We start from the raw sequence: 25,000 nt of genomic DNA, 5'->3' as shown, positions 1-25,000 counted from the left end.
TGACTGGATTGTAGGGATGCTCTTTGCGTGAGTCAGAACACAGTTTGCAGGCTGGATTGCATTTGGGGCAAAAGCAAACTATCCCCGCCGGCTATTTTGTAAAGTCTGATTTGTGTGACTTCATGTCTCATTGGTAACCATGTGTTGTATTTACACCTTTAGCCAACCACATCCTCAACCATGACTTTGCCAGCTGCGGTTTATTTTTCCACTTCAGTGTGATGAACTATTTGGAAACAGCCAAATTGCATTTCCTACAGACGGCTTTTCCCAAAACTTTGGTTGGCCGACCCGAAAAGAAAATGGGAATGCCAAAACATTTCTTTAATCTGCTTTGATGGTTGTCTTCCCAAGGAGGTTCCATTTGTGTCCTGGACTTGTGAGTAGAAGAACACTGGCATACTGTCAATCCCTGTACTGTCTGGGTCAAACAGGGTGACAGAAGCTGATCAATAACTAGCTAGTTAACAACTCTTCAAACCAGTGAGCAAGGCAGGGAAGGGAACCTCCAACTTCCCCATGGAAACTACTTATTGGTCAAAAGTTCAAGACTGCAGTATGTGTTAGTGTGTAGGAATGTAGCCAGGGGCAAGGGCAAAAATGCCCCGAAGAAATCTCAGAATGCCCCTAAAAACCATGATCCAGGGGCAAAAATTGCCCCCAATATTTTGATAATTTAATTTCCATCCCTAACACACACTCAGCAACAGCTGCAAGCTGGTTGCCAGAAGACAATGATGAAGAACACACTCACACAAACATTGCTGTTGTTCACACTACGCTTTAGCAACTTTATGCACTAATTACTATTTTTTAAAGTGCCCCCAACATTTTGTAAATGCCCCCAGTTTTCAGACAGTGGGGCAAAAGTTGCCCCCAAAATATCTTTTTAAATTTCCTACACTGGTATGTGTGCATATTGTGTAGGCCTATAACTCTCCTTCCCCATTGCTGCAAATAATAATTGAACTGAAAACTATATAGTATATAGTTACTAAATAAATGAAGACCATCAGTCTTTGTTGACCTGGGGTTTAAACTCATTCACTCACTCATATTCTGGATTGAGGAGTTTGTCAGTTAAGAAACAACAGCTTCGGCAGGATCAGGGGTAAATACAGGTTTATTAGGGTTGAAAATGTTCCATGATAAACAGAGGGGGGAAATATATTCACAGTACATTTCACTCGTCTTCCCAAACATCGTACATTGAAATGTCATAAAACTCCAAAGTCCCATCATACCCTGCAGCAAAACATTGATCGATCTACACGCATACAGATGTGTCTTTACAAAAATATGCTCCTGTGGAGGAGGGGGGGGTCAGTTAGTAAGTACAATTATCAAGATTTCCCATGATCCTTAATTTGATCGTTCTCATCCCCGTAAATGGCAAAAATATACAAAATGTGGTGTTGTAATATCTTCCATCTATTATGGAATAAATTGACGCGCCACTCTAAGTGTAATAATAACAACAACAACCCACTCTTCATACTAATAATAAGGTTTGCACATCTAAACTTGCAAAACACAATTATAGCCAGCAGTAAACTGAGGTTTGATGGTTAAAAGCTGAATGTTAACACAAAATGAAAAGCATTATTGGTCAGGTTTAGGTGAAATGACTGAGAAGTGATTGGTTAAGGTCAATGGAAGAAAACTGGTCAGTTACGAGATTCTATGGTAGATTCCATAGAAGGTGATGATTGGTCAAATGAAGGTTCTATGAAAAGCTACTGGTCATTTGATTGGTCAAATGAAGGTTCTATGAAAAGCTATTGGTCATTTTATGCTCTATGTAGAGGTAGGATAGTTGTCATGGTCAATGTTTCAGGTCCCACGATGAAAACAGAACATGGATCAGTGGGTTTCAGCATCTGAACTTCATACAGTACTTGTGTAGATGTAAAAGGACTGAATTAGTATCTCATGAACCCGCCTTTACACACTTGGACCAGGAAACTATCTGTGTTGAGGTGCCTTCACCTTTTAATGACTGAAGATGAGAAGTTAATGCGATATCTCAGGAACGCCTTTACGGAATTGCATCACATTTGGCTCAAACGTCCACTTGGACTCAAGGATGAACTGATTACATTTTGGTGGTCAAAGGTCAAAGTTCAAGGTCACTGTGACCTCACGTACGCCATTTTCTAGCTCGTTAACACGATATCTCAGGAACGCCTTGACGGAATTTCGTCACATTTGGCTCAAACGTCCACTTGGACTCAAGGATGAACTGATTCGATTTTGGTGGTCAAAGGTCAAGGTCACTGTGACCTTACGGATGCCATTTTCAAGCTTGTTAACACGATATCTCAGTAACGCATTTGGCTCAAACGTCAAAGTCTGGACAGACACCGATGTCGACTGCTCACTTGTTGGCGGAGGCATATATCCACGTTGTTCTAGTTTGTTGCATGTTTTTAGTGTTTTTAGCGGGAGGTTCCTATCTGGAGGAAACCCCAGGGGAGCACGGGCAGAACATGCAAACTCCACACAGAAAGGCCCTTTTTGCCGACCCCACCTTAGCTGTAGGCACTGAGGACATGGGGATGGGGACACACCCTCAGCGTCCCAGGCAGGAATCGAACCCAGGACCCTCTTGCTGTGTGAAACCTGGTCAAATTCCTGTAATACTGTATAAAGCTATACGGCAATGCAAATGGTATGGTAATCATTACGTGCATTGTACATATTGCATCGGCAAGTTCTTGATTCATTTATTAGAGCTATAACTTGTCGATCATGTCTGACAACCTTAAACTAACACCTGCTTAGCAATACAAAGTCAAGTGCAAAAAATAATAATTTGGTCAACTGTGTAAAGACGGTTGTAGAGTTACTGTCCTTTTATGTGTAGTCAGTCGGAAATGTGTATAGAATAGGGACCGAATGTAGTTTGCATTGTATAAGGGCCTTAGAGTCTATCCAAACCAGTGTGAACGGGGAAGGTTTGGCATCAAAATAAAAATAATAAATTCATAAATGCTTGCTCAATAATTAAGAATAACATAATTCATAAGCGCTAAGAGGTGGGGGTGGGGAAATTAAACCATAACTGTATTGCTTTTAGAATGAACAGTTGTGTCAATCAGGTTAATGTTTGCCCTTACTTTAGTTTAGGGGCAGTGATCCTTCATATCCCTGTACAACTATGATCAAATCAAGCCACATTCACTTTAAAAATCCTTCCTCAGCATAAAGGTCAAAGGTCATACAGTAAGTACTGTAGCATGTATGTCACACGGGAAAATTAAAACACACGTGGGTCAAAAAACGTCATAAAATCCATTCAATTACCCCGAGCGGTTTGTAGGAGTAGCGTAACCTTTGCTGGGATCGAATGACAGCTGGGGTCTTACATTTACAGGTCAAATCACTCTTTTATCGTTTTATTTTATAGATATGTGAATGGATTTCAAACCGTTTTTCGATGCACAAAGACACACTCAAGTGAAAAGAAAAACGCAAAGAGTATGACTATAAACCATTGGGATGACTGGCTATGGTTTTACATATTGGTACCAAAAGCTTCTAAAATGTGACCAAATTGGGACTTTATACAGTAGGTCTACAGTAGGATCATTATAAGGGCCAGTGTAAAAGTAGGATCATTATAAGGGCCTTCTCACTGCAGTGTTATACTGCACTACTTTACAAAAATGTTGCACTATTCTGCTTTTTCCCTTTTTGTACTTGTACAGAAAAGGAAGATATTGAGAGGAAAACACACTTGGTGTGACAGAAGCATTTGTGAGGCAAATCGATCTATCAAAGTCAACGGCTATTGATCATTCTATGATAATAGCAAACACTGGAGAAAAGTCTTTACAGTGGGGAAAGAAATGTTAATGCTACAGTCTCTCCTTCTCTATACAGGACCTGTTTTTAATGGGTTAACTCTCTTCTAATTCCTATTACGGTCATTCTGATTCAGCTAATAAAAGGCTTCATTGTTGTCTATTTCTAAAATATTCTTAACATTGAAATTGAACATATCTAACATCTTAATACATCCATATTGTTGATTGTTTTAAATTACTATCAGTGACTGAAATGAAGTTGACACTTAATGTCATTGCTGCCCAGACTGTGTGGAGCAACTGCACCTGGTTGACGACGCACCGTCCCTGTAAGTTCTATAAACCAAAGAAGCGTCAAATGCATCAAGAGAAAAACAAAACATTCTATACTTCAGCACAGTGAGAGCGCTAATCAGCAGAAATCTACTGTTTTCCTTCGCTTTCACTCCGCGAGCACATTTTCTACGACAGAATTTGTCATTTCTTTCGTTTATAGATCCTGGGCAGGGTTTACCGAAAGCGTTTTAATCTTAACGATCATCTTCGTTTTCCCTGGCTTACTTACTTTACGATCAGACAAAGACGATCTTAATGCTGAGATACTTTAGGGAAACTGTGCCTCGTTGTGCTCGGCCTTCCCCCCTCTCCACACGTGTGCTCTTCATTCTGTCCTGTGTTCAGTCTTTACTGATCCTCCTGGGCCTCGCGGACCTTGGCCTGCAGGGCATCGCAAGTCTTCTTGGCATCGCCCAGCAACATGGCGGTGTTGGGCTTGTAGAAGATGGGGTTGTCGACGGCCGCGTAGCCCACGCCCAGCGAACGCTTCATCACTACCACCTGCACGGACGGAGGAGCAGACATTCAACACAGATCAACACAACACATTTCATTACAGCTCTCGTGACTATTGACGTTTTCAAAAAGGACTTCAGGGATCTGGAGACTCATAACTATTTCAACTCTTCCTAAAGTAAAAGCAGAGACGTTTCACTGTCCCACACGCTCTCCCTCCACGAGCTCCAACACTGACCATGTATTTCTCCAGATGCTGAAAGATAGTTGGAACACTGCAGCAGCAGTACAACACACACAAATCAACAACTCTGTGTGGGGAAACCCCGCCAACCAATCGAAGGGGCCTAGGAGATGTTCTCCACTAACGAGGCGATTCAGTTCCTGTGCAAACCAGGGCCAAACCAGGGCCATGTATGCAAACTAGGGGGGGAAATTCATGATTTTAGGGGCAAGGCCATAAAAAAAATTAGGGCACAAGGCCACATGCTAGAGCACAACGGCCATCGCTCTATTGACATCGTGAAGAGTGATTTTTCTAAAAATGTGTGTTAAAATGAGCCAATGACACATCCTTTGCATAGAGCAGGTTACATTAAACTGAGACCACTGATGCTTTTAAAGTAACTGACAGTAGCAGGCTGGTAGCAGGGCACTGCCAAGGTGGCCTTAGGGCTCTCAGGGCATCACGTCAGAGGGAGGAGCAACAGGTAATTCCCACCCTGGTGCAAACCAAGTGCAAACAATAGAGAGCCAAAGTGAAACGTCACTTCCTGCTTCAGCACTGTACCAGAGATTTTCATCCACCATGTATTTGCCCATAGACATTTCGTAAAATGCTTATAAAAATAGATTTACTGGGTCAAACCAAACGGTTCAGATATATTTAGAAACAGGAGAGACCGCATTACATTTCACTCTGACCAAAACGTAAAAAACTACGGATTTAAAGAACATATTTTTTCTATGTTGTTGTCGTTTTCTTTTGGTCCGAGTGAAATGTTCTATGGTCTCTCCCGATTCTAAATATAGCTGAACCGTTTGGTTTGAACAAGTAAAGCTATTTTTTTATAAGCATTTTACAAAATGTCTATGGGAAAATAAATGACAGATGAAAATCTCTGGTACAGTGCTGAAGCAGGAAGTAGGCGGTCACTTTGCCTCTCTATGCAGTTCACTAACAAACTCCCTCACACCTCCACACACACAACCCCACCTTCCTGACTGAACTCCCCCCCTCCTTTGCTTTCTGCTCCTTCCTTCTGTGCTGAATGAGGTGCTTTCTCTCAACGTCTCTCCTCCTTTCTCCTCTCCTCTTCCACCCACAATGCATTGGCCTCATGGTTCCATTTGGGACAAGGAGGTGCAACCGAAGCTAAATCAGCTAGGCCATCAGCACCGGGCCAGAGTGAAACTGGCAAGCAGACAGGCTTCTGCAGAGAGCACACACACACGGCCCTCTGGAACAGGACAGTGTTTGGGCACGTAGCAGCAGGGCTGATGGGACACCAGTGTAGCCTGCTGGATAGGAAGACCATCCTGCAGGCAGCAGCTATTAGGGCTGTGAATCTTCACTGGCCTCACGATTCGATTACAATTCAGAGGGCTACGATTCGATTTGATTACGATTCAGAGGGCTACGATTCGATTACGATTATCGATGCATCTCGATGCATCACTTTTTTCCTCCAATACATGATTTATTTTTTCTCACTCTCTTTTTTCTCACTGTGTGGCTACTTTTAAAATAAAAGTGCATTTGGAATTGCATTGTATTATGATCCAAATAAACCACTGCATGTACTTCCATTATATTTGATTCGATTATATATATATATTTTTAAATAATCGATTTTTAGACATTTGTGAATCGATGCAGAATCGTGCACGTCCGCTTCGCGATGCATCTTATAATCGATTATTTTTGACACCCCTAGCAGCTATGTGCTCTGTTCAAGTGCCCTTAGGCGAGACACAGGACCCCTAAGTGCTCACTCATTTGTCAACTCAATGACTAACATGTTAGGTTGAGCTTCACTAAGCTAAGATGTGTATGCAAAAAACAACAACAAAAGACCCGAGTCAGAATTATGACTTTAGTCTCAGAACTCAGAGATTAAATTTAGAATTCGGAGATTAATTTCATAACTCCATAACTTTAAACTATGCTGCATTTTTTCGCACAACTTTCAAAAGCGACTTATGTGAATCAACTGAATATGAATTGAGAGCCTACAGTCAATGTTTTGAATATCCTGAAGCTCCTTGATGTAACGTCTGGGAATCAGTGCTAGCATGGCTAACATTCTCATACCAGATGTGCCTAACAAGCTAGTCTGCCACTTTAACCTCCCTATAAAACCATATGTCTAATTCAGAGGCACAGGGGGACACGGGGAATAAAAAAGCATGCAGTCTATATGTGGTACAGACAGACAGAGACAGACACATGCTGTATGTACACAGGTACACAAACAAATAAAGACATACATGCCTACAGTCTACATGTGCAGTAGAATCTGCCTGACAGTAACATACCTGAAACCCCCTGGCCCAAATCAGCTCCTCAACGCCTTTGCAAAATGGTTCTCATTTATACTAAGGGACTATTATGGGGAAACTACCGTAACCCTAAATATCCTATAGTTGAATTGTCATTATGTTTTATTATTATTATGTTTTATTCTCGCAGTTTGGTTCCAGCGTTGCTGAATGAATGCAGTGTATTTTTTTTTATTTTTTTTTACAAACTATGTAGGTATTTTACATGACAGAGGTACAGGACTAAAAGTAGTTTATGCATTAAGCGTGTCATGTGTTCTCACCTTACTCTGCACGCATGTGTCTTTGGGAACATAAACATGATGCTATATGAATGTGATATATGATCTTATATGAATGAGTATCTGAATGTGTGTGTGTGTGTGTTTATTGGAAACAGGGCTTTTTAATTCAGTTCGTTTTGAGCAGCACCAACATAAAAAAATAAATAAAAAATAAATCCATCCCATAACTTTCCTGAAGCGTGTTGAACGAAATTAAAACCCAGTTAATAACACTATTTTTCACCTTTTAAAATCAGGCCTGCTTAGAAATCACGAGCTATTAATTAACATCATATAAAATCAATGAAGCAAACCAGAGCTGCCTGTCACAGCAGTCTGTGGGACATCTGTGATATTTCTAATGTATGAAATTTCATCTCGGTAAAAAAGAAAGAAAAAGGTGACTCCACCATTTCTTGACTTTTTCATGACAGAGTTTTGAGGTCATGCAGTAAATGATGTGGGAGTAATAAGCATTTCTCCTCGGGACTGCGCCGTCTCCAAGGCTGCTCAAACGTCTACTTTGTCATCCCATGCACTTTGCCTTATAGAACCTGGGTTGCTTAGCGATTATCATAGCATCACCTTCTAGCTAGGGCTGCACGATATGCAAAAAAAAAAAAAAATCATATTGCGATTATTTTCAGATATTGCGATTGCGATATGAGTCACGATTTTCAAGGGAATGCTAATCACCTGTCGAAGTTAGTCTACCTGGTTCATGAATGCAGTCTTTGCATGCTGCCAGGTTGATCATATTCATGTTGTTCAAACGCATTTTCATATCATGAAAATAAATAATACTGTCATACAATCGCATAGTAAACATTAACGGTTCAAACGTTTCCTGCATGCCACCCAGCAGTGACGGAGCAGCGTGCACTGACCGGATGAAGCCCCAAGAGGTTGATTGTTTGACTGTACCTGGGTCAGTTTCTGTGTGTGTGTGTGTGTGTGTGTGTGTAGTTAGGTAGTATGTCCTCCGTGATTTCCCCAGGGGGAAGTGTGTGGTGTGTGGTGGGAGCTCTGTATGAATGCCAGATCTCGGAGCAGTGCCAGTGGGACGATCCAAATGTCATCATTCCACAGAGACACAGTCACCACTAATGGGACCAGGATGGGACTGGCTGCACCTGGGACTCTTAAGTATCTGTGTCTGTGTGTGTGTGAGTGCTTGCATGTGTCCAAAACGTGCATTTCATAAGACCTGTGTGTGTGTGTGTGTGTGTGTGTGTGTTGTGTTGTGTGTGTGTGTGCGCCTGAGCGGGTCAGTATGTATTCCTTTAGCTCGGTGTGCGTCTTGTCAGTGGAGGCCCCTCTACAGGGTGTGGACTGTTCCTCCAGTATTCAGCGATGAGGGGAGAAAACAGTCCAGTTTTTTTTGTCAAATGTTCCAGCCCTCCTCCTCCTCCTCCTCATCTCTTGGACTTCCACACACTCTGATCACCATCACGTGCCAAAAACGTGTCTCACCTGTTTGGACTTCCAGACCTCCAGCACGGGCATACCAGCGATAATGGAGTTGGGATCTTCTTGGGCGGCGGAGTTCACCGTGTCATTGGCGCCAATCACCAGAACCAGGTCCGTCTCTGGTTAGAGACACGCACGCAAAAAAACAACATAAAAAACAACACAACAACAACACCAACAACATATCGTCATCATTTCACTTAATAGTTCCGCGCCCTCTCGCTCTTTTCTTTCTGCTGGAGTACAACGATCGACACAGACCTTCCTGCAATTATTTTAATTGGGTCATTTTGTTTCTACCTCATCCAAGAGGTTTTGCTGCACATTGCGTGAGCTGTTAGCTGTTAGCAGCGTTAGCTGTTGGGTCCCCTGCTGAGTGGCAGTTGAGAGGTTTTGCTGCACATTGCGTTAGCTGTTGAGTCCCCTGCTGAGTGGCAGTTGCACCTTTTGGGAGTCAACTCCACTTCCTCCAGTTTGTGTTGAATGTTTAATGTGTGCAGTTAAAATAGGGCTGGGCAATAATTATGGACACAATCAAATATCACTATATTTGGGATCAAATACCTAGAAAATGCGATTTGTTTCCCCCTTGTTATTTTTCTTGTTCTTGCTCAAACCGAATGTTTTATGGTCACTCACAATTCAGTAGGTCACGGGGTCGGCTTGGTTCCGGCCTTAAAACTCCTTATATATATTATATTATATTATATTATATTATATAAGGATTTTTCGAAATGTCTACGAAGAAAATGAATGGGGAACTTACTTCCGGGGCGGCGGGAAACGTCACCAAAAATCACATGACTGTTGAGAGCTCTATTGTGGATATAACGAGTAAGTGGACTAAAGGCAAATAACAGAACAGCGAGAACAGTCTGGTAAGTTCAGACAATGACATCGACTGTAATGCAGCCTTTAAAACCAGGAAAAGACAATACTTACGTATGCCATATCAAGATATTACGACGATATACAAAACCTAAGATGATATCTACCGTAGTCTCATATCATGATATTGATATAATATCAATATCAATTTATATTGCCCAGCCCAAACCTAAAACCTTTCGTGGGAGTGACTGTTGTGCTGCACTTCAATAAGCGGATGGATCGTCACACAAGTGGCATTTGGCATTTGCTATTTTACAATCACAATAAATTTCTTGCAAAAAACAATTGTATTGCATGTCATTTAAAAGCAATTTCGCTGCAATATAGTCAAACAAGCAGCACTGCAAAAGTATCTTTTGACTTAGTAATTAATCATTCACTGCATATTTACAAATGAAGTCAACAAAGTTTGCACACAGCAAATCAAAGTCTATTTGGTCACAATAATAACTATAGAAAAAGTGAGATGAAGTGAATAACGTATCCACGCTTGGACAAGACAGCAAGGGATGACTCTTACCAGCAAAGTCCGCATTGATCTCCTCCATCTCCAGGACGATATCATATGGAACACCAGCCTCAGCCAGCAGCACGTTGAGCTGACCGGGCATACGTCCAGCCACCGGGTGAATTCCAAACCTGAGGGAGCAAAATGCTCATAGTCAGTGCCTTCCACCTACACCTAGACTCTAGACCAGAGGTTTTCAAATGTTTTTCAGCCAAGGACCCCTTACAAGATAGAAAATATACCGGGGACCCCTCATTCTGATTTGTGATTTTGGGCTAAGCTTAATTGTTTCCACGGTAACGTGCTTGACTTTTAAATTGATATGTTTGTTAGATTAGAATGTAATCCATGAACCATTTTAGATTTAAAGCATACAATATTTTCGTTGAACTATGAAGCTTTTGCAAAAAACAAAAAGTTTATATTTTTATTTTCCTGAAAGCTTTTCGCGTTCCCCCTTGCAAAGTGCCACGGACCCCTGGGGGTCCCCGGACCCCCATTTGAGAACCAATGCTCTAGACCATTATAATCTCTAAGCTATCAAAGTAAACAATAATGATTTTTCCATACAATATTTTTTATTTAGTTTTCTAGCACTTTCTGTTCGTGTTTCTTGCATCATCATTCAGTGTTTTCAACGATTTAGCCATTAAATGTGAGTTTCTCATAACTGGCTACAAGTTTCAAAGTCTTTTAGTCGCCAGTGGTCTTGAACACGGGGAGGATGCAGGTCCTGCCTGCTTTAATGGCCTGGTGCCACGGGTTGTAAAAGGGCTTGAAAAGAAGGGAAGCGACAAGAGGATGAGAAGGAGGGAAGAGAGCAGGAAGAGGAAGAGAGCGAGATGGAAAAAAAACATGTAGAAGATAAAGGGAGACAGGCTGAGATGGAGAGGGGGATCTTGGAAGAGGACTGAAGAGCGCGTCCTGAGTGTGTCCACTACGCTACGTCAGATTGGCGGTCACAGTGGGACACACTTCCCTTCCCGCTGCACTCTTCCCTCCTTTATCGTTGGCTTTGCGATCTATTCACCTTATGTAGCCACGCCCATTTGACCCGGTTGTGTGGTCGTGTCAAAACTTCCGGCTAAAAATAAAATAAAATAAAACGGCTGGCTGCTCCAATATCATCTAACTCTGAATTAACTAATAATTTAGCCAATTGTATGTAACATACCAAATAAAAGCAAACGGCAATGTCTAAGAATGCAACGCCATGTAACTGGCTCGTTAAGTCTCGCATTCCAGGGAATTACGTTAACGTCTGCGGGTCTTATTGACGTTAGTGGCGCGAGCGCTCGGAGGAGAGAAAACTATCTGAAGCTTTCTTTGTTGGAGTCCAGGTATGTTTTACAAGAAAGTGCTCGTCATTGTCGACGATAACGTTATCTGACCTGGCTAACAGTGGATACTCGCTTGCTTGCTGTGTACCGGCTCAAAGTAGTAGGCTACGTTCTTTATTTTACCCCTTCACTGTCCGCTCCAAAAACAAACTCTCTTATTTTGCGCGGTGACCGCCGGAAGTGTTAAAAGGACGCGGAAGAATTTGGCCCACTGTAAGGTCTGAACATAAGGTGAATTAGTGCCTGAAGCTGATGGAGGAAAGTGTGATTCCGTGGCGTGGCAATGAGAGAAACACAGGGGCCTTGGTCTGGGTAAGGAGAGGCTGGAGTGTGTTGTGCTGCTAAACTATATTCATTTGACGTGGTTTATTGTTGGTTGCAATTGTTTCAACTAAAATGTAAACACACACCTAAATATTGCTGGCCTTTTATTCACTGTAGCCGTTATAATATTTTTGTTGTTTGAAATGCTTTGTGACATAATGCTGTTGCCTGATTTATGCAGTCCTGTCAATGTTATGTTTTTGTTTTTGTCCCATTTACTGTCGCTGTGTCTGTAACTTGATGTTGTCACGTTACGTGTTTTTACGTTGCCGACCCCGTCTTGGCTAGGTCTCACTTACAACCTCAATGTAACTTCCTGGTTTAAATAAAGGTAAAAAAAAAATCTTTCTGCATAAATTGTCATTGGTAAAAAGACCTCGTGTAGCTTTAGTGGAGTTTACATTTGCTATGTAGTGGCTTTTGTCTCTGAATGACTGTAACAGTAACAGCTGAGGAACAGTTGGCTTTATGCCTTACTTGAGAAAACAACAACAAGTGGAAAAAAAATACAATACCGGTAATTGGATTTCCATGTGTATTTACCACTATATATATATATATATATATATTGGGTTGCGGCGGTGCAGAACGAGTGTGGAAAATCTATGAGATAATAAGCTAGAAGCGATTGGAATTTTGGACCCACAGTACAATCGTTTGGCTTCCGAACACTTGAATTATGCTGTTTGGAGTAATTTTATGGTCCATTGATTTTGACATTTTTTGGATTTCTTAAAAAAAAAAAAAAAAAATCTTGAGCAAGTTGTGTTGTTTTGAAGAAGGCAGCTACGGAGCTATGCTAGCAAGCTCACTGTATGTTGTGTAGACGTACAAACCTCACCGGTGCTCCTACTGACGGGGTGCTGATTACTGTACAGAAACCGTGTCAAATGACATCATTGTTTGCGCGACTGACAGCAACACAAAAAAAGGTTGTTGCACAAGAAGCATCCAGCTGTTCAACATTCTTAATGATCGATAAGAGGCATCGATAAGAGGCGTCAATAAATGTGTTGGCTTCTCGCTTCTGGAGGATTTAGGGCAATTTGGACTAAATTGGAAGCCATTCCTGGAGGAGAGTGGGTGATGCGTTGAGAAAGAAAGCGCCCAAGAGTGGAATAGAGAAGAGAGAGAGGTTTCTCTCTCTTTCCCTCTGACCACCCACTTCCCTCTAATCAAGTACAAATGCTGTAAGTAGCAGCAGCTGCAGCAGCCAGGATCAAACGTCTGAGGCAGGACAATTACACCAAGCTTCCGCTCCACGTCTCCATCTTTCATTCCAGGTCTCTTCCTATCTGCAACCCTCTGGTCTCCATCTTCATCCTGTCTTCTGATCCTCATCCACACTAACATCTCCTCTCTCGCACACCCTCTTCCTGCTCCTCTGTCTTCAATTGTTCACGGTGAGTTACGGCCTATTCTTGTGTGTTACGTTTATTTATTAGCTCCCTTCCCTTGAACTAGATAATTCCGTCAATATACAGTACTTCTGATCCACCTGAGTGAATGAGCTGATCATCTCTTTACCTGACATCCTTGCCGGCCTCGTTGAGCACCTTGACCAGCTCAGCGATGGGATACTGGGCCTTGGCAGCACAGAGTCCCCAACCTGAAACAGAGTCAGAACAACAGTTACAAAAAGCCCAGATTGGAACGGCTCAACTGATGCTAACTGGCCCAGTTAGGGGACAACGAAGCTCAGCGACACACAGACAGAAGCTCGGAATAGAAACTTTGCTTATTTCTTAAAACAATAAATACAATAAAATAAGAAAAAGGAGGGGAAAAGGTTAACATGCCAACTTAAAAAAAACATATTCAGCGAACTACTGATTCTACATAGTACTTAAAGGAACACTCTGCCCATTTTCAACCAGCTTTGTATCATTAGAACATCAGTAGTATATCAGAAAACTGTAAACTGTTTTGAAGTCTGTCATCTAGTTTGACAGTTATTGAGAGTTGATTTGAGTTAATGAGTTATTAATTTGAGTTAGTTTGAGTTAGTGTGGACCAGTGATGTCACTGGTCCACACTTTAACACTCAATAACTGTCAAATTAAATGACAGACTTCAAAACAGTTTACAGTTTTCTGATATACTACTGATGTTCTAATGATACAAAGCTGGTTGAAAATGGGCGGAGTGTTCCTTTAAGCGCCTCTCTGCATGCACACACACATAAGTCTGTTGTAGAGACAGCAGCCTGATTGGCACGGTGGTCTGTCTGCAGTGTGACTGGCAGGTCTACAGGACTACCAAGCTGTTGTGACAGTCTGTCTGCAGTGTGACTGGCAGGTCTACCGGACTACCAAGCTGTTGTGACAGTCTGTCTGCAGTGTGACTGGCAGGTCTACAGGACTACCAAGCTGTTGTGACAGTCTGTCTGCAGTGTGACTGGCAGGTCTGCAGCAAACCAGGTGACAGGTGTGTTTCATTTCAAAAAGACTTCCCCTAATTGCTCAGATCCCTACTGAAACTTTGATATGGCTTCACGACACTCATGAATGTGTTAATGCTGAGAACGTACAGTATCTGTAGGAATAGTTCAACTTGAAATGTCAAGCACACGACCCGGCCCGGCTTCAAAAGAATTCCATTAGAAATGATCTGAGCACGCTGGGAAATAACCAATAAATGTCTCTGCGGTCTGTTCTGGGTTCTGCTTCAGCCGCGTTCCACTAATCAGGTCTGAGCGTCCGAGCAGAATAAGGTTAGGAGAGCAGACGCAGAGTGGTTCTGTCAAGGGTTTCTAATGGGCCGATGAGTTCTAAAGAGAAGGTGGGGGATGACTGACAGAATGATACATAACAGACGGTCAGAACACTAACAGTTTAGATCCCTTCTTCCAGTGGTCCGTCTGGCTTCAGGTCCAGCTGACTGGAAGGAACGAGGTCCTGTTCACTGACCCTTCATTTGCATTCACATAATGACTTCAATGTAGAGCACGTTTGAAGGAGTGTGGGTTTGCATGTGCAGGGGGGATCAAAGTGTGCCATGTGCACATACTCACACACACACACACACACACACACATGCACACACACACGCACGCGCACACACACACAGGTCACTTACTTTAGGGGGATTTAAATGCATTCCCTGGAGATTTACCCTAACCAGCAGTTGCCTAAACCTAACATTAACCGCGGACCCCAAAATAAGCATTTTAACAACTGGGGAGGACACAACTTTTGTCCCCTACTGCAATCACCTGGTCTCACGTCGGTGTGTGTGTGAGTAAAAACAATCACCTGGTCTCACGTCGGTGTGTGTGTGAGTAAAAACAATCACCTGGTCTCACGTCAGTGTGTGTGTGAGTAAAAACAATCACCTGGTCTCACGTCAGTGTGTGTGTGAGTAAAAACAATCACCTGGTCTCACGTCAGTGTGTGTGTGAGTAAAAACAATCACCTGGTCTCACGTCAGTGTGTGTGTGAGTAAAAACAATCACCAGGTCTCACGTCAGTGTGTGTGTGAGTAAAAACAATCACCTGGTCTCACGTCAGTGTGTGTGTGAGTAAAAACAATCACCTGGTCTCACGTCGGTGTGTGTGTGAGTAAAAACACGGCTGTGAAAACCTCGATGGAGGGAACGATAGAGGGTGACGTGTGGCGATCACACTGAACTACAAATGGGGGAAATTCAGTTACCAGGATGCATCTCCTAATGCAACTGGTGTTGTTTGTGCACATGTGATTGCCCCTAATTTGGCTTATTTCGGCGAGCTCCCTTGACACGCAGGGCTAAAGCAATACAGTAAAAAGCTTTATGATGCCCTTGGGAAAGGTGATGGAATGACAAACACAATTTACAATATTGAAGTGCAGCAGAGCAGAAGAAATTAAATTAATCCACACAGACAGAAGAGAAGATGCAGGAGAACTTGAGAGTCCTTGAGGATCAACTTTGCGTGCACATCAGGTAGAGCACTTCAATAGACGGAGCTATTTAGATCAGCGTTGTATTTGTTCTACTCTGTTTCTTCATTAGGATCATTATATAAACAATAAAACATAAACTGCATCATACAATCAAAAATAAAGTGCATTTCTTTAAAGGACCTGCATCTAGTTGTGGACAGACACACTGTGTCGGGGGCGGGGCTCTATGATTTCTGTGATGTGGAAAACACGGGATGGCATTGCGGAATTTGCTAATAAAAATGGAATCAAGTGTAAAACGTGGAATATTACAGAATATTCCCCCCCTGGAGAAAGGTTTTGTGACCATGGGAAGCATGTTCATGTTAATGTGTTCAATCCCAAAGCATTTGGCAATAAATTGTCACGGCTGATCAGCCGGTTACACAAAATGAAATGGAACTTGATTGACGGTGCTGCCGAGGCTGAACTCAAACCTTCCTCCTGCTCCTGAAACGGCCTCCTCCTCATTTGAGCATCATCAAATGCTGCAGAGGCCAGTGTCTTTAGGTTTTACTATGCAGTTTTCATTTTGTTCCTTAGGCTGAACCCGCGTTACGTCAGCAAGACGCTCTGAACGGGTGATTAACAAAACCCTGCTGAACTCGCTACTGTTCCTGAATGTTATTTTGTTCTTGCGTTATTGTTTGTATATGGTGTGCTGCTGCTGCACTGTCTTGTCTTTTTCGTCTGAGAGCGAACCAAGACAAATTCCTATCAACTTTGTTGACATGGCAATAAATTGATTGAATCTTGAATCTTGAATCTTGAACCTGTGATAAGCCGACAAGACACTCTGAACCGGTGATTGTGAAAAACTCTCGATTTGGACTGCTAAATTTGCACCAAAAAACGGCGAATGCTTTTATTTTATATTGTTGGCAAATGACCGTGCTATAAGCGGGATAATCAACTCCTAGGTTTTTTAATGCCCGTCGCAGAGGCAAGCAGGGGAGAAAGAGGGACCAACCACTTATTTCAGGTCATGCATTCAATTCATTTAACGCACACCTATCAGTTAATTATCCCATTAATTTGTTATATTTTAGCACCACACTAGTTGATTTGCATCACACACACACGTCACCCACACACCCACACACACACAGTTTACTGGCCTTGTTACAACACCGAGCCAGAATCTGTATCTTGTCACAATCAGTGTTGGGCAAGTTACTTTCAAAATGTAATATACTACATATTACTAGTTACTTTCATTTGAAAGTTACACTGAATTTATTTGCTTTGAAATTATTCAGTTTCCACATTCCTATTTCAAAATTCAATTCAAAATTTTCAGAATCTTGTGTTCAAAAATTTCAACATGTGTGTGCGCCATCCGGGTCCTCAAGGAGGAAGAGGAGGAAGGAGGAAGAGCAATCGAGCGCTGATTGACCTAACTCCTTTTTGGCCGAGGCACCACACACCCACTCCCGCTAGAACTGAAATTTTTGAACACAAGATTCTGAAAATCTTTAATTGAATTTTGAAATAGGAATGTGGAAACTGAATAATTTCAAAGCAAATAAATTCAGTTTAAAATTATGCTATTCAGATTCAGTTTTTCAACTCACATTAAAAAATAAAAATTTCAAAATAAAAAACAGCAATTCAATTTCAAAATGAAAAAATTCGAATTCAAATTGAGCAATTCAAATTCAAATAGAGGAATTCAATTTCAAAATGAAAAAATTCGAATTCAAATAGAGCAATTCAATTTCAAAATGAAAAATCTCGAATTCAAAAAGAGCAATTCAAATTCAAAATTCAAAATTTCAAATTCAAGTTGAGCAATTCGAATTCAATTTGAGGTGGCACATAAATCAGCCCATAAAAAACACACAGTTTGATTAGTTAATGATTTTTAAATATGTGCTTTGATTAATTTTTTTTAACTCAATTTGTAACTTGAGTTACTTGACAAAGTAACTGGTATAATATTACTGAAATCCTATAAGTAATAAGTTATATTACTGAGTTACTGCTAAAAGTAATATATTACATGTAATATGTTACTTTTGTAATGAGTTACCCCCAACACTGGTCACAACACATCAATCAAAGCGACAAGCTTTCAAACTCTGCAAAGAAAGAAAGACAGAAAGACCTGTACAGGAAGCAGGAAGCACGGTTGACTGTCTGCAGTCCAGCTCAACAATTTAATGCTTTTCTCTTTTTTCCCCTCATCACAATTCTTTCATTTCTTGTACTTGCAACCCTTTTCTCTCTGGAGTTTCTGCTCTAAGAAAAACAAGTGGACCCAGACCATGCAGAGACGGGCCAGGCTAAAGCCAGGAGAAGGCTTATGTTTATCAGGCATAGTCTCAACCGTTTCCCCAGATGTCAATCAGCCAAAGTGACTGTGACGCCTCCAATTAGGGAGAATGGTCAAAATGGAAACAAGGGCAGTGATTGAAAGGCTGAGCTGGGTAACAACACTGGCCTACTGGCTACTAGGTAACAACACTGGCCTACTGGCTACTAGGTAACAACACTGGCCTACTGGCTACTAGGTAACAACACTGGCCTCCTGGCTACTAGGTAACAACACTGGCCTACTGGCTACTAGGTAACAACACTGGCCTACTGGCTACTAGGTAACAACACTGGCCTACTGGCTACTAGGTAACAACACTGGCCTACTGGCTACTAGGTAACAACACTGGCCTACTGGCTACTAGGTAACAACACTGGCCTACTGGCTACTAGGTAACAACACTGGCCTACTGGCTACTAGGTAACAACACTGGCCTACTGGCTACTAGGTAACAACACAGGCCTACTGGCTACTAGGTAACAACACTGGCCTACTGGCTACTAGGTAACAACACTGGCCTACTGGCTACTAGGTAACAACACTGGCCTACTGGCTACTAGGTAACAACACTGGCCTACTGGCTACTAGGTAACAACACTGGCCTACTGGCTACTAGGTAACAACACTGGCCTACTGGCTACTAGGTAACAACACTGGCCTACTGGCTACTAGGTAACAACACTGGCCTACTGGCTACTAGGTAACAACACTGGCCTCCTGGCTACTAGGTAACAACACTGGCCTACTGGCTACTAGGTAACAACACTGGCCTCCTGGCTACTAGGTAACAACACTGGCCTACTGGCTACTAGGTAACAACACTGGCCTACTGGCTACTAGGTAACAACACTGGCCTACTGGCTACTAGGTAACAACACTGGCCTACTGGCTACTAGGTAACAACACTGGCCTACTGGCTACTAGGTAACAACACTGGCCTACTGGCTACTAGGTAACAACACTGGCCTCCTGGCTACTAGGTAACAACACTGGCCTACTGGCTACTAGGTAACAACACTGGCCTCCTGGCTACTAGGTAACAACACTGGCCTACTGGCTACTAGGTAACAACACTAGCCTACTGGCTACTAGGTAACAACACTGGCCTACTGGCTACTAGGTAACAACACAGGCCTACTGGCTACTAGGTAACAACACTGGCCTACTGGCTACTAGGTAACAACACTGGCCTACTGGCTACTAGGTAACAACACTGGCCTACTGGCTACTAGGTAACAACACAGGCCTACTGGCTACTAGGTAACAACACTGGCCTACTGGCTACTAGGTAACAACACTGGCCTACTGGCTACTAGGTAACAACACTGGCCTACTGGCTACTAGGTAACAACACTGGCCTACTGGCTACTAGGTAACAACACTGGCCTACTGGCTACTAGGTAACAACACAGGCCTACTGGCTACTAGGTAACAACACTGGCCTACTGGCTACTAGGTAACAACACTGGCCTACTGGCTACTAGGTAACAACACTGGCCTCCTGGCTACTAGGTAACAACACTGGCCTACTGGCTACTAGGTAACAACACTGGCCTACTGGCTACTAGGTAACAACACTGGCCTACTGGCTACTAGGTAACAACACTGGCCTACTGGCTACTAGGTAACAACACTGGCCTCCTGGCTACTAGGTAACAACACTGGCCTACTGGCTACTAGGTAACAACACTGGCCTCCTGGCTACTAGGTAACAACACAGGCCTACTGGCTACTAGGTAACAACACTGGCCTACTGGCTACTAGGTAACAACACTGGCCTCCTGGCTACTAGGTAACAACACTGGCCTACTGGCTACTAGGTAACAACACTGGCCTACTGGCTACTAGGTAACAACACTGGCCTACTGGCTACTAGGTAACAACACTGGCCTACTGGCTACTAGGTAACAACACTGGCCTACTGGCTACTAGGTAACAACACTGGCCTACTGGCTACTAGGTAACAACACTGGCCTACTGGCTACTAGGTAACAACACAGGCCTACTGGCTACTAGGTAACAACACTGGCCTACTGGCTACTAGGTAACAACACTGGCCTACTGGCTACTAGGTAACAACACTGGCCTACTGGCTACTAGGTAACAACACTGGCCTACTGGCTACTAGGTAACAACACTGGCCTACTGGCTACTAGGTAACAACACTGGCCTACTGGCTACTAGGTAACAACACTGGCCTACTGGCTACTAGGTAACAACACTGGCCTACTGGCTACTAGGTAACAACACTGGCCTACTGGCTACTAGGTAACAACACTGGCCTACTGGCTACTAGGTAACAACACTGGCCTACTGGCTACTAGGTAACAACACTGGCCTACTGGCTACTAGGTAACAACACTGGCCTACTGGCTACTAGGTAACAACACTAGCCTACTGGCTACTAGGTAACAACACTGGCCTACTGGCTACTAGGTAACAACACTAGCCTACTGGCTACTAGGTAACAACACTGGCCTACTGGCTACTAGGTAACAACACTAGCCTACTGGCTACTAGGTAACAACACTGGCCTACTGGCTACTAGGTAACAACACTGGCCTACTGGCTACTAGGTAACAACACTGGCCTACTGGCTACTAGGTAACAACACTGGCCTACTGGCTACTAGGTAACAACACAGGCCTACTGGCTACTAGGTAACAACACTGGCCTACTGGCTACTAGGTAACAACACTGGCCTACTGGCTACTAGGTAACAACACTGGCCTCCTGGCTACTAGGTAACAACACTGGCCTACTGGCTACTAGGTAACAACACTGGCCTCCTGGCTACTAGGTAACAACACAGGCCTACTGGCTACTAGGTAACAACACTGGCCTACTGGCTACTAGGTAACAACACTGGCCTACTGGCTACTAGGTAACAACACTGGCCTACTGGCTACTAGGTAACAACACTGGCCTACTGGCTACTAGGTAACAACACTGGCCTACTGGCTACTAGGTAACAACACTGGCCTACTGGCTACTAGGTAACAACACAGGCCTACTGGCTACTAGGTAACAACACTGGCCTACTGGCTACTAGGTAACAACACTGGCCTACTGGCTACTAGGTAACAACACTGGCCTACTGGCTACTAGGTAACAACACTGGCCTACTGGCTACTAGGTAACAACACTGGCCTACTGGCTACTAGGTAACAACACTGGCCTACTGGCTACTAGGTAACAACACTGGCCTACTGGCTACTAGGTAACAACACAGGCCTACTGGCTACTAGGTAACAACACTGGCCTACTGGCTACTAGGTAACAACACTGGCCTCCTGGCTACTAGGTAACAACACTAGCCTACTGGCTACTAGGTAACAACACTGGCCTCCTGGCTACTAGGTAACAACACTAGCCTACTGGCTACTAGGTAACAACACTGGCCTACTGGCTACTAGGTAACAACACTGGCCTACTGGCTACTAGGTAACAACACTGGCCTCCTGGCTATTAGGTAACAACACTGGCCTACTGGCTACTAGGTAACAACACTGGCCTCCTGGCTACTAGGTAACAACACTGGCCTACTGGCTACTAGGTAACAACACTGGCCTACTGGCTACTAGGTAACAACACTGGCCTCCTGGCTACTAGGTAACAACACAGGCCTACTGGCTACTAGGTAACAACACTGGCCTACTGGCTACTAGGTAACAACACTGGCCTACTGGCTACTAGGTAACAACACTGGCCTACTGGCTACTAGGTAACAACACTGGCCTACTGGCTACTAGGTAACAACACTAGCCTACTGGCTACTAGGTAACAACACTGGCCTACTGGCTACTAGGTAACAACACTGGCCTACTGGCTACTAGGTAACAACACTGGCCTACTGGCTACTAGGTAACAACACTGGCCTACTGGCTACTAGGTAACAACACTGGCCTACTGGCTACTAGGTAACAACACTGGCCTCCTGGCTACTAGGTAACAACACTGGCCTACTGGCTACTAGGTAACAACACTGGCCTACTGGCTACTAGGTAACAACACTGGCCTCCTGGCTACTAGGTAACAACACAGGCCTACTGGCTACTAGGTAACAACACTGGCCTACTGGCTACTAGGTAACAACACTGGCCTACTGGCTACTAGGTAACAACACTGGCCTACTGGCTACTAGGTAACAACACTGGCCTACTGGCTACTAGGTAACAACACTAGCCTACTGGCTACTAGGTAACAACACTGGCCTACTGGCTACTAGGTAACAACACTGGCCTACTGGCTACTAGGTAACAACACTGGCCTACTGGCTACTAGGTAACAACACTAGCCTACTGGCTACTAGGTAACAACACTGGCCTACTGGCTACTAGGTAACAACACTGGCCTACTGGCTACTAGGTAACAACACTGGCCTACTGGCTACTAGGTAACAACACTGGCCTACTGGCTACTAGGTAACAACACTGGCCTACTGGCTACTAGGTAACAACACTAGCCTACTGGCTACTAGGTAACAACACTGGCCTACTGGCTACTAGGTAACAACACTGGCCTACTGGCTACTAGGTAACAACACTGGCCTACTGGCTACTAGGTAACAACACTGGCCTACTGGCTACTAGGTAACAACACTGGCCTACTGGCTACTAGGTAACAACACTGGCCTACTGGCTACTAGGTAACAACACTGGCCTACTGGCTACTAGGTAACAACACTGGCCTACTGGCTACTAGGTAACAACACTGGCCTACTGGCTACTAGGTAACAACACTGGCCTACTGGCTACTAGGTAACAACACTGGCCTACTGGCTACTAGGTAACAACACTGGCCTACTGGCTACTAGGTAACAACACTGGCCTACTGGCTACTAGGTAACAACACTAGCCTACTGGCTACTAGGTAACAACACTGGCCTACTGGCTACTAGGTAACAACACTGGCCTACTGGCTACTAGGTAACAACACTGGCCTACTGGCTACTAGGTAACAACACTGGCCTACTGGCTACTAGGTAACAACACTGGCCTACTGGCTACTAGGTAACAACACTGGCCTCCTGGCTACTAGGTAACAACACAGGCCTACTGGCTACTAGGTAACAACACTGGCCTACTGGCTACTAGGTAACAACACTGGCCTACTGGCTACTAGGTAACAACACTGGCCTACTGGCTACTAGGTAACAACACTGGCCTACTGGCTACTAGGTAACAACACTAGCCTCCTGGCTACTAGGTAACAACACTGGCCTACTGGCTACTAGGTAACAACACTGGCCTACTGGCTACTAGGTAACAACACTGGCCTACTGGCTACTAGGTAACAACACAGGCCTACTGGCTACTAGGTAACAACACTGGCCTACTGGCTACTAGGTAACAACACTGGCCTACTGGCTACTAGGTAACAACACTGGCCTACTGGCTACTAGGTAACAACACTGGCCTACTGGCTACTAGGTAACAACACTAGCCTCCTGGCTACTAGGTAACAACACTGGCCTCCTGGCTACTAGGTAACAACACTGGCCTACTGGCTACTAGGTAACAACACTGGCCTACTGGCTACTAGGTAACAACACTGGCCTACTGGCTACTAGGTAACAACACTGGCCTACTGGCTACTAGGTAACAACACAGGCCTACTGGCTACTAGGTAACAACACTGGCCTACTGGCTACTAGGTAACAACACTGGCCTACTGGCTACTAGGTAACAACACTGGCCTACTGGCTACTAGGTAACAACACTGGCCTACTGGCTACTAGGTAACAACACTGGCCTACTGGCTACTAGGTAACAACACTGGCCTACTGGCTACTAGGTAACAACACTGGCCTACTGGCTACTAGGTAACAACACTGGCCTACTGGCTACTAGGTAACAACACAGGCCTACTGGCTACTAGGTAACAACACTGGCCTACTGGCTACTAGGTAACAACACTGGCCTCCTGGCTACTAGGTAACAACACTAGCCTACTGGCTACTAGGTAACAACACTGGCCTCCTGGCTACTAGGTAACAACACTAGCCTACTGGCTACTAGGTAACAACACTGGCCTACTGGCTACTAGGTAACAACACTGGCCTACTGGCTACTAGGTAACAACACTGGCCTACTGGCTACTAGGTAACAACACTGGCCTACTGGCTACTAGGTAACAACACTGGCCTCCTGGCTACTAGGTAACAACACTGGCCTACTGGCTACTAGGTAACAACACTGGCCTACTGGCTACTAGGTAACAACACTGGCCTCCTGGCTACTAGGTAACAACACAGGCCTACTGGCTACTAGGTAACAACACTGGCCTACTGGCTACTAGGTAACAACACTGGCCTACTGGCTACTAGGTAACAACACTGGCCTACTGGCTACTAGGTAACAACACTAGCCTACTGGCTACTAGGTAACAACACTGGCCTACTGGCTACTAGGTAACAACACTGGCCTACTGGCTACTAGGTAACAACACTGGGCTACTGGCTACTAGGTAACAACACTAGCCTACTGGCTACTAGGTAACAACACTGGCCTACTGGCTACTAGGTAACAACACTGGCCTACTGGCTACTAGGTAACAACACTGGCCTACTGGCTACTAGGTAACAACACTGGCCTACTGGCTACTAGGTAACAACACTGGCCTACTGGCTACTAGGTAACAACACTGGCCTACTGGCTACTAGGTAACAACACTAGCCTACTGGCTACTAGGTAACAACACTGGCCTACTGGCTACTAGGTAACAACACTGGCCTACTGGCTACTAGGTAACAACACTGGCCTACTGGCTACTAGGTAACAACACAGGCCTACTGGCTA

At 44.0% G+C, this 25,000-nt stretch overlaps 1 protein-coding gene across 2 annotated transcripts in view; it reads right to left on the bottom strand.

The window, feature by feature from the left end:
- nnt (nicotinamide nucleotide transhydrogenase) overlaps positions 1-25,000 on the bottom strand; it is a 143,905-nt gene that overhangs the window by 61,020 nt on the left and 57,885 nt on the right. Inside the window, exons 19-22 of one of the 2 annotated variants that reach the window (XM_083657693.1) lie at positions 13,487-13,568; positions 10,308-10,426; positions 8,900-9,015; positions 1,117-4,646 (exon numbers count right to left, since the gene is read on the bottom strand). In XM_083657693.1, coding sequence (XP_083513819.1) covers positions 4,494-4,646; positions 8,900-9,015; positions 10,308-10,426; positions 13,487-13,568 — 470 coding nt within the window. In that variant the 3' untranslated portion in view covers positions 1,117-4,493. Of the gene's footprint in view, positions 1-1,116; positions 4,647-8,899; positions 9,016-10,307; positions 10,427-13,486; positions 13,569-25,000 lie in introns of those variants that run through there. The other variant, XM_083657694.1, reaches the window with a different exon arrangement.

This window comes from Poromitra crassiceps (genome assembly GCF_964638095.1).
Source record: "Poromitra crassiceps genome assembly, chromosome: 21".
Taxonomy (NCBI): domain Eukaryota; kingdom Metazoa; phylum Chordata; class Actinopteri; order Beryciformes; family Melamphaidae; genus Poromitra; species Poromitra crassiceps.
Note: the sequence above shows the minus strand (reverse complement) of the source record. Positions and strands in the feature narration are given on the sequence as shown.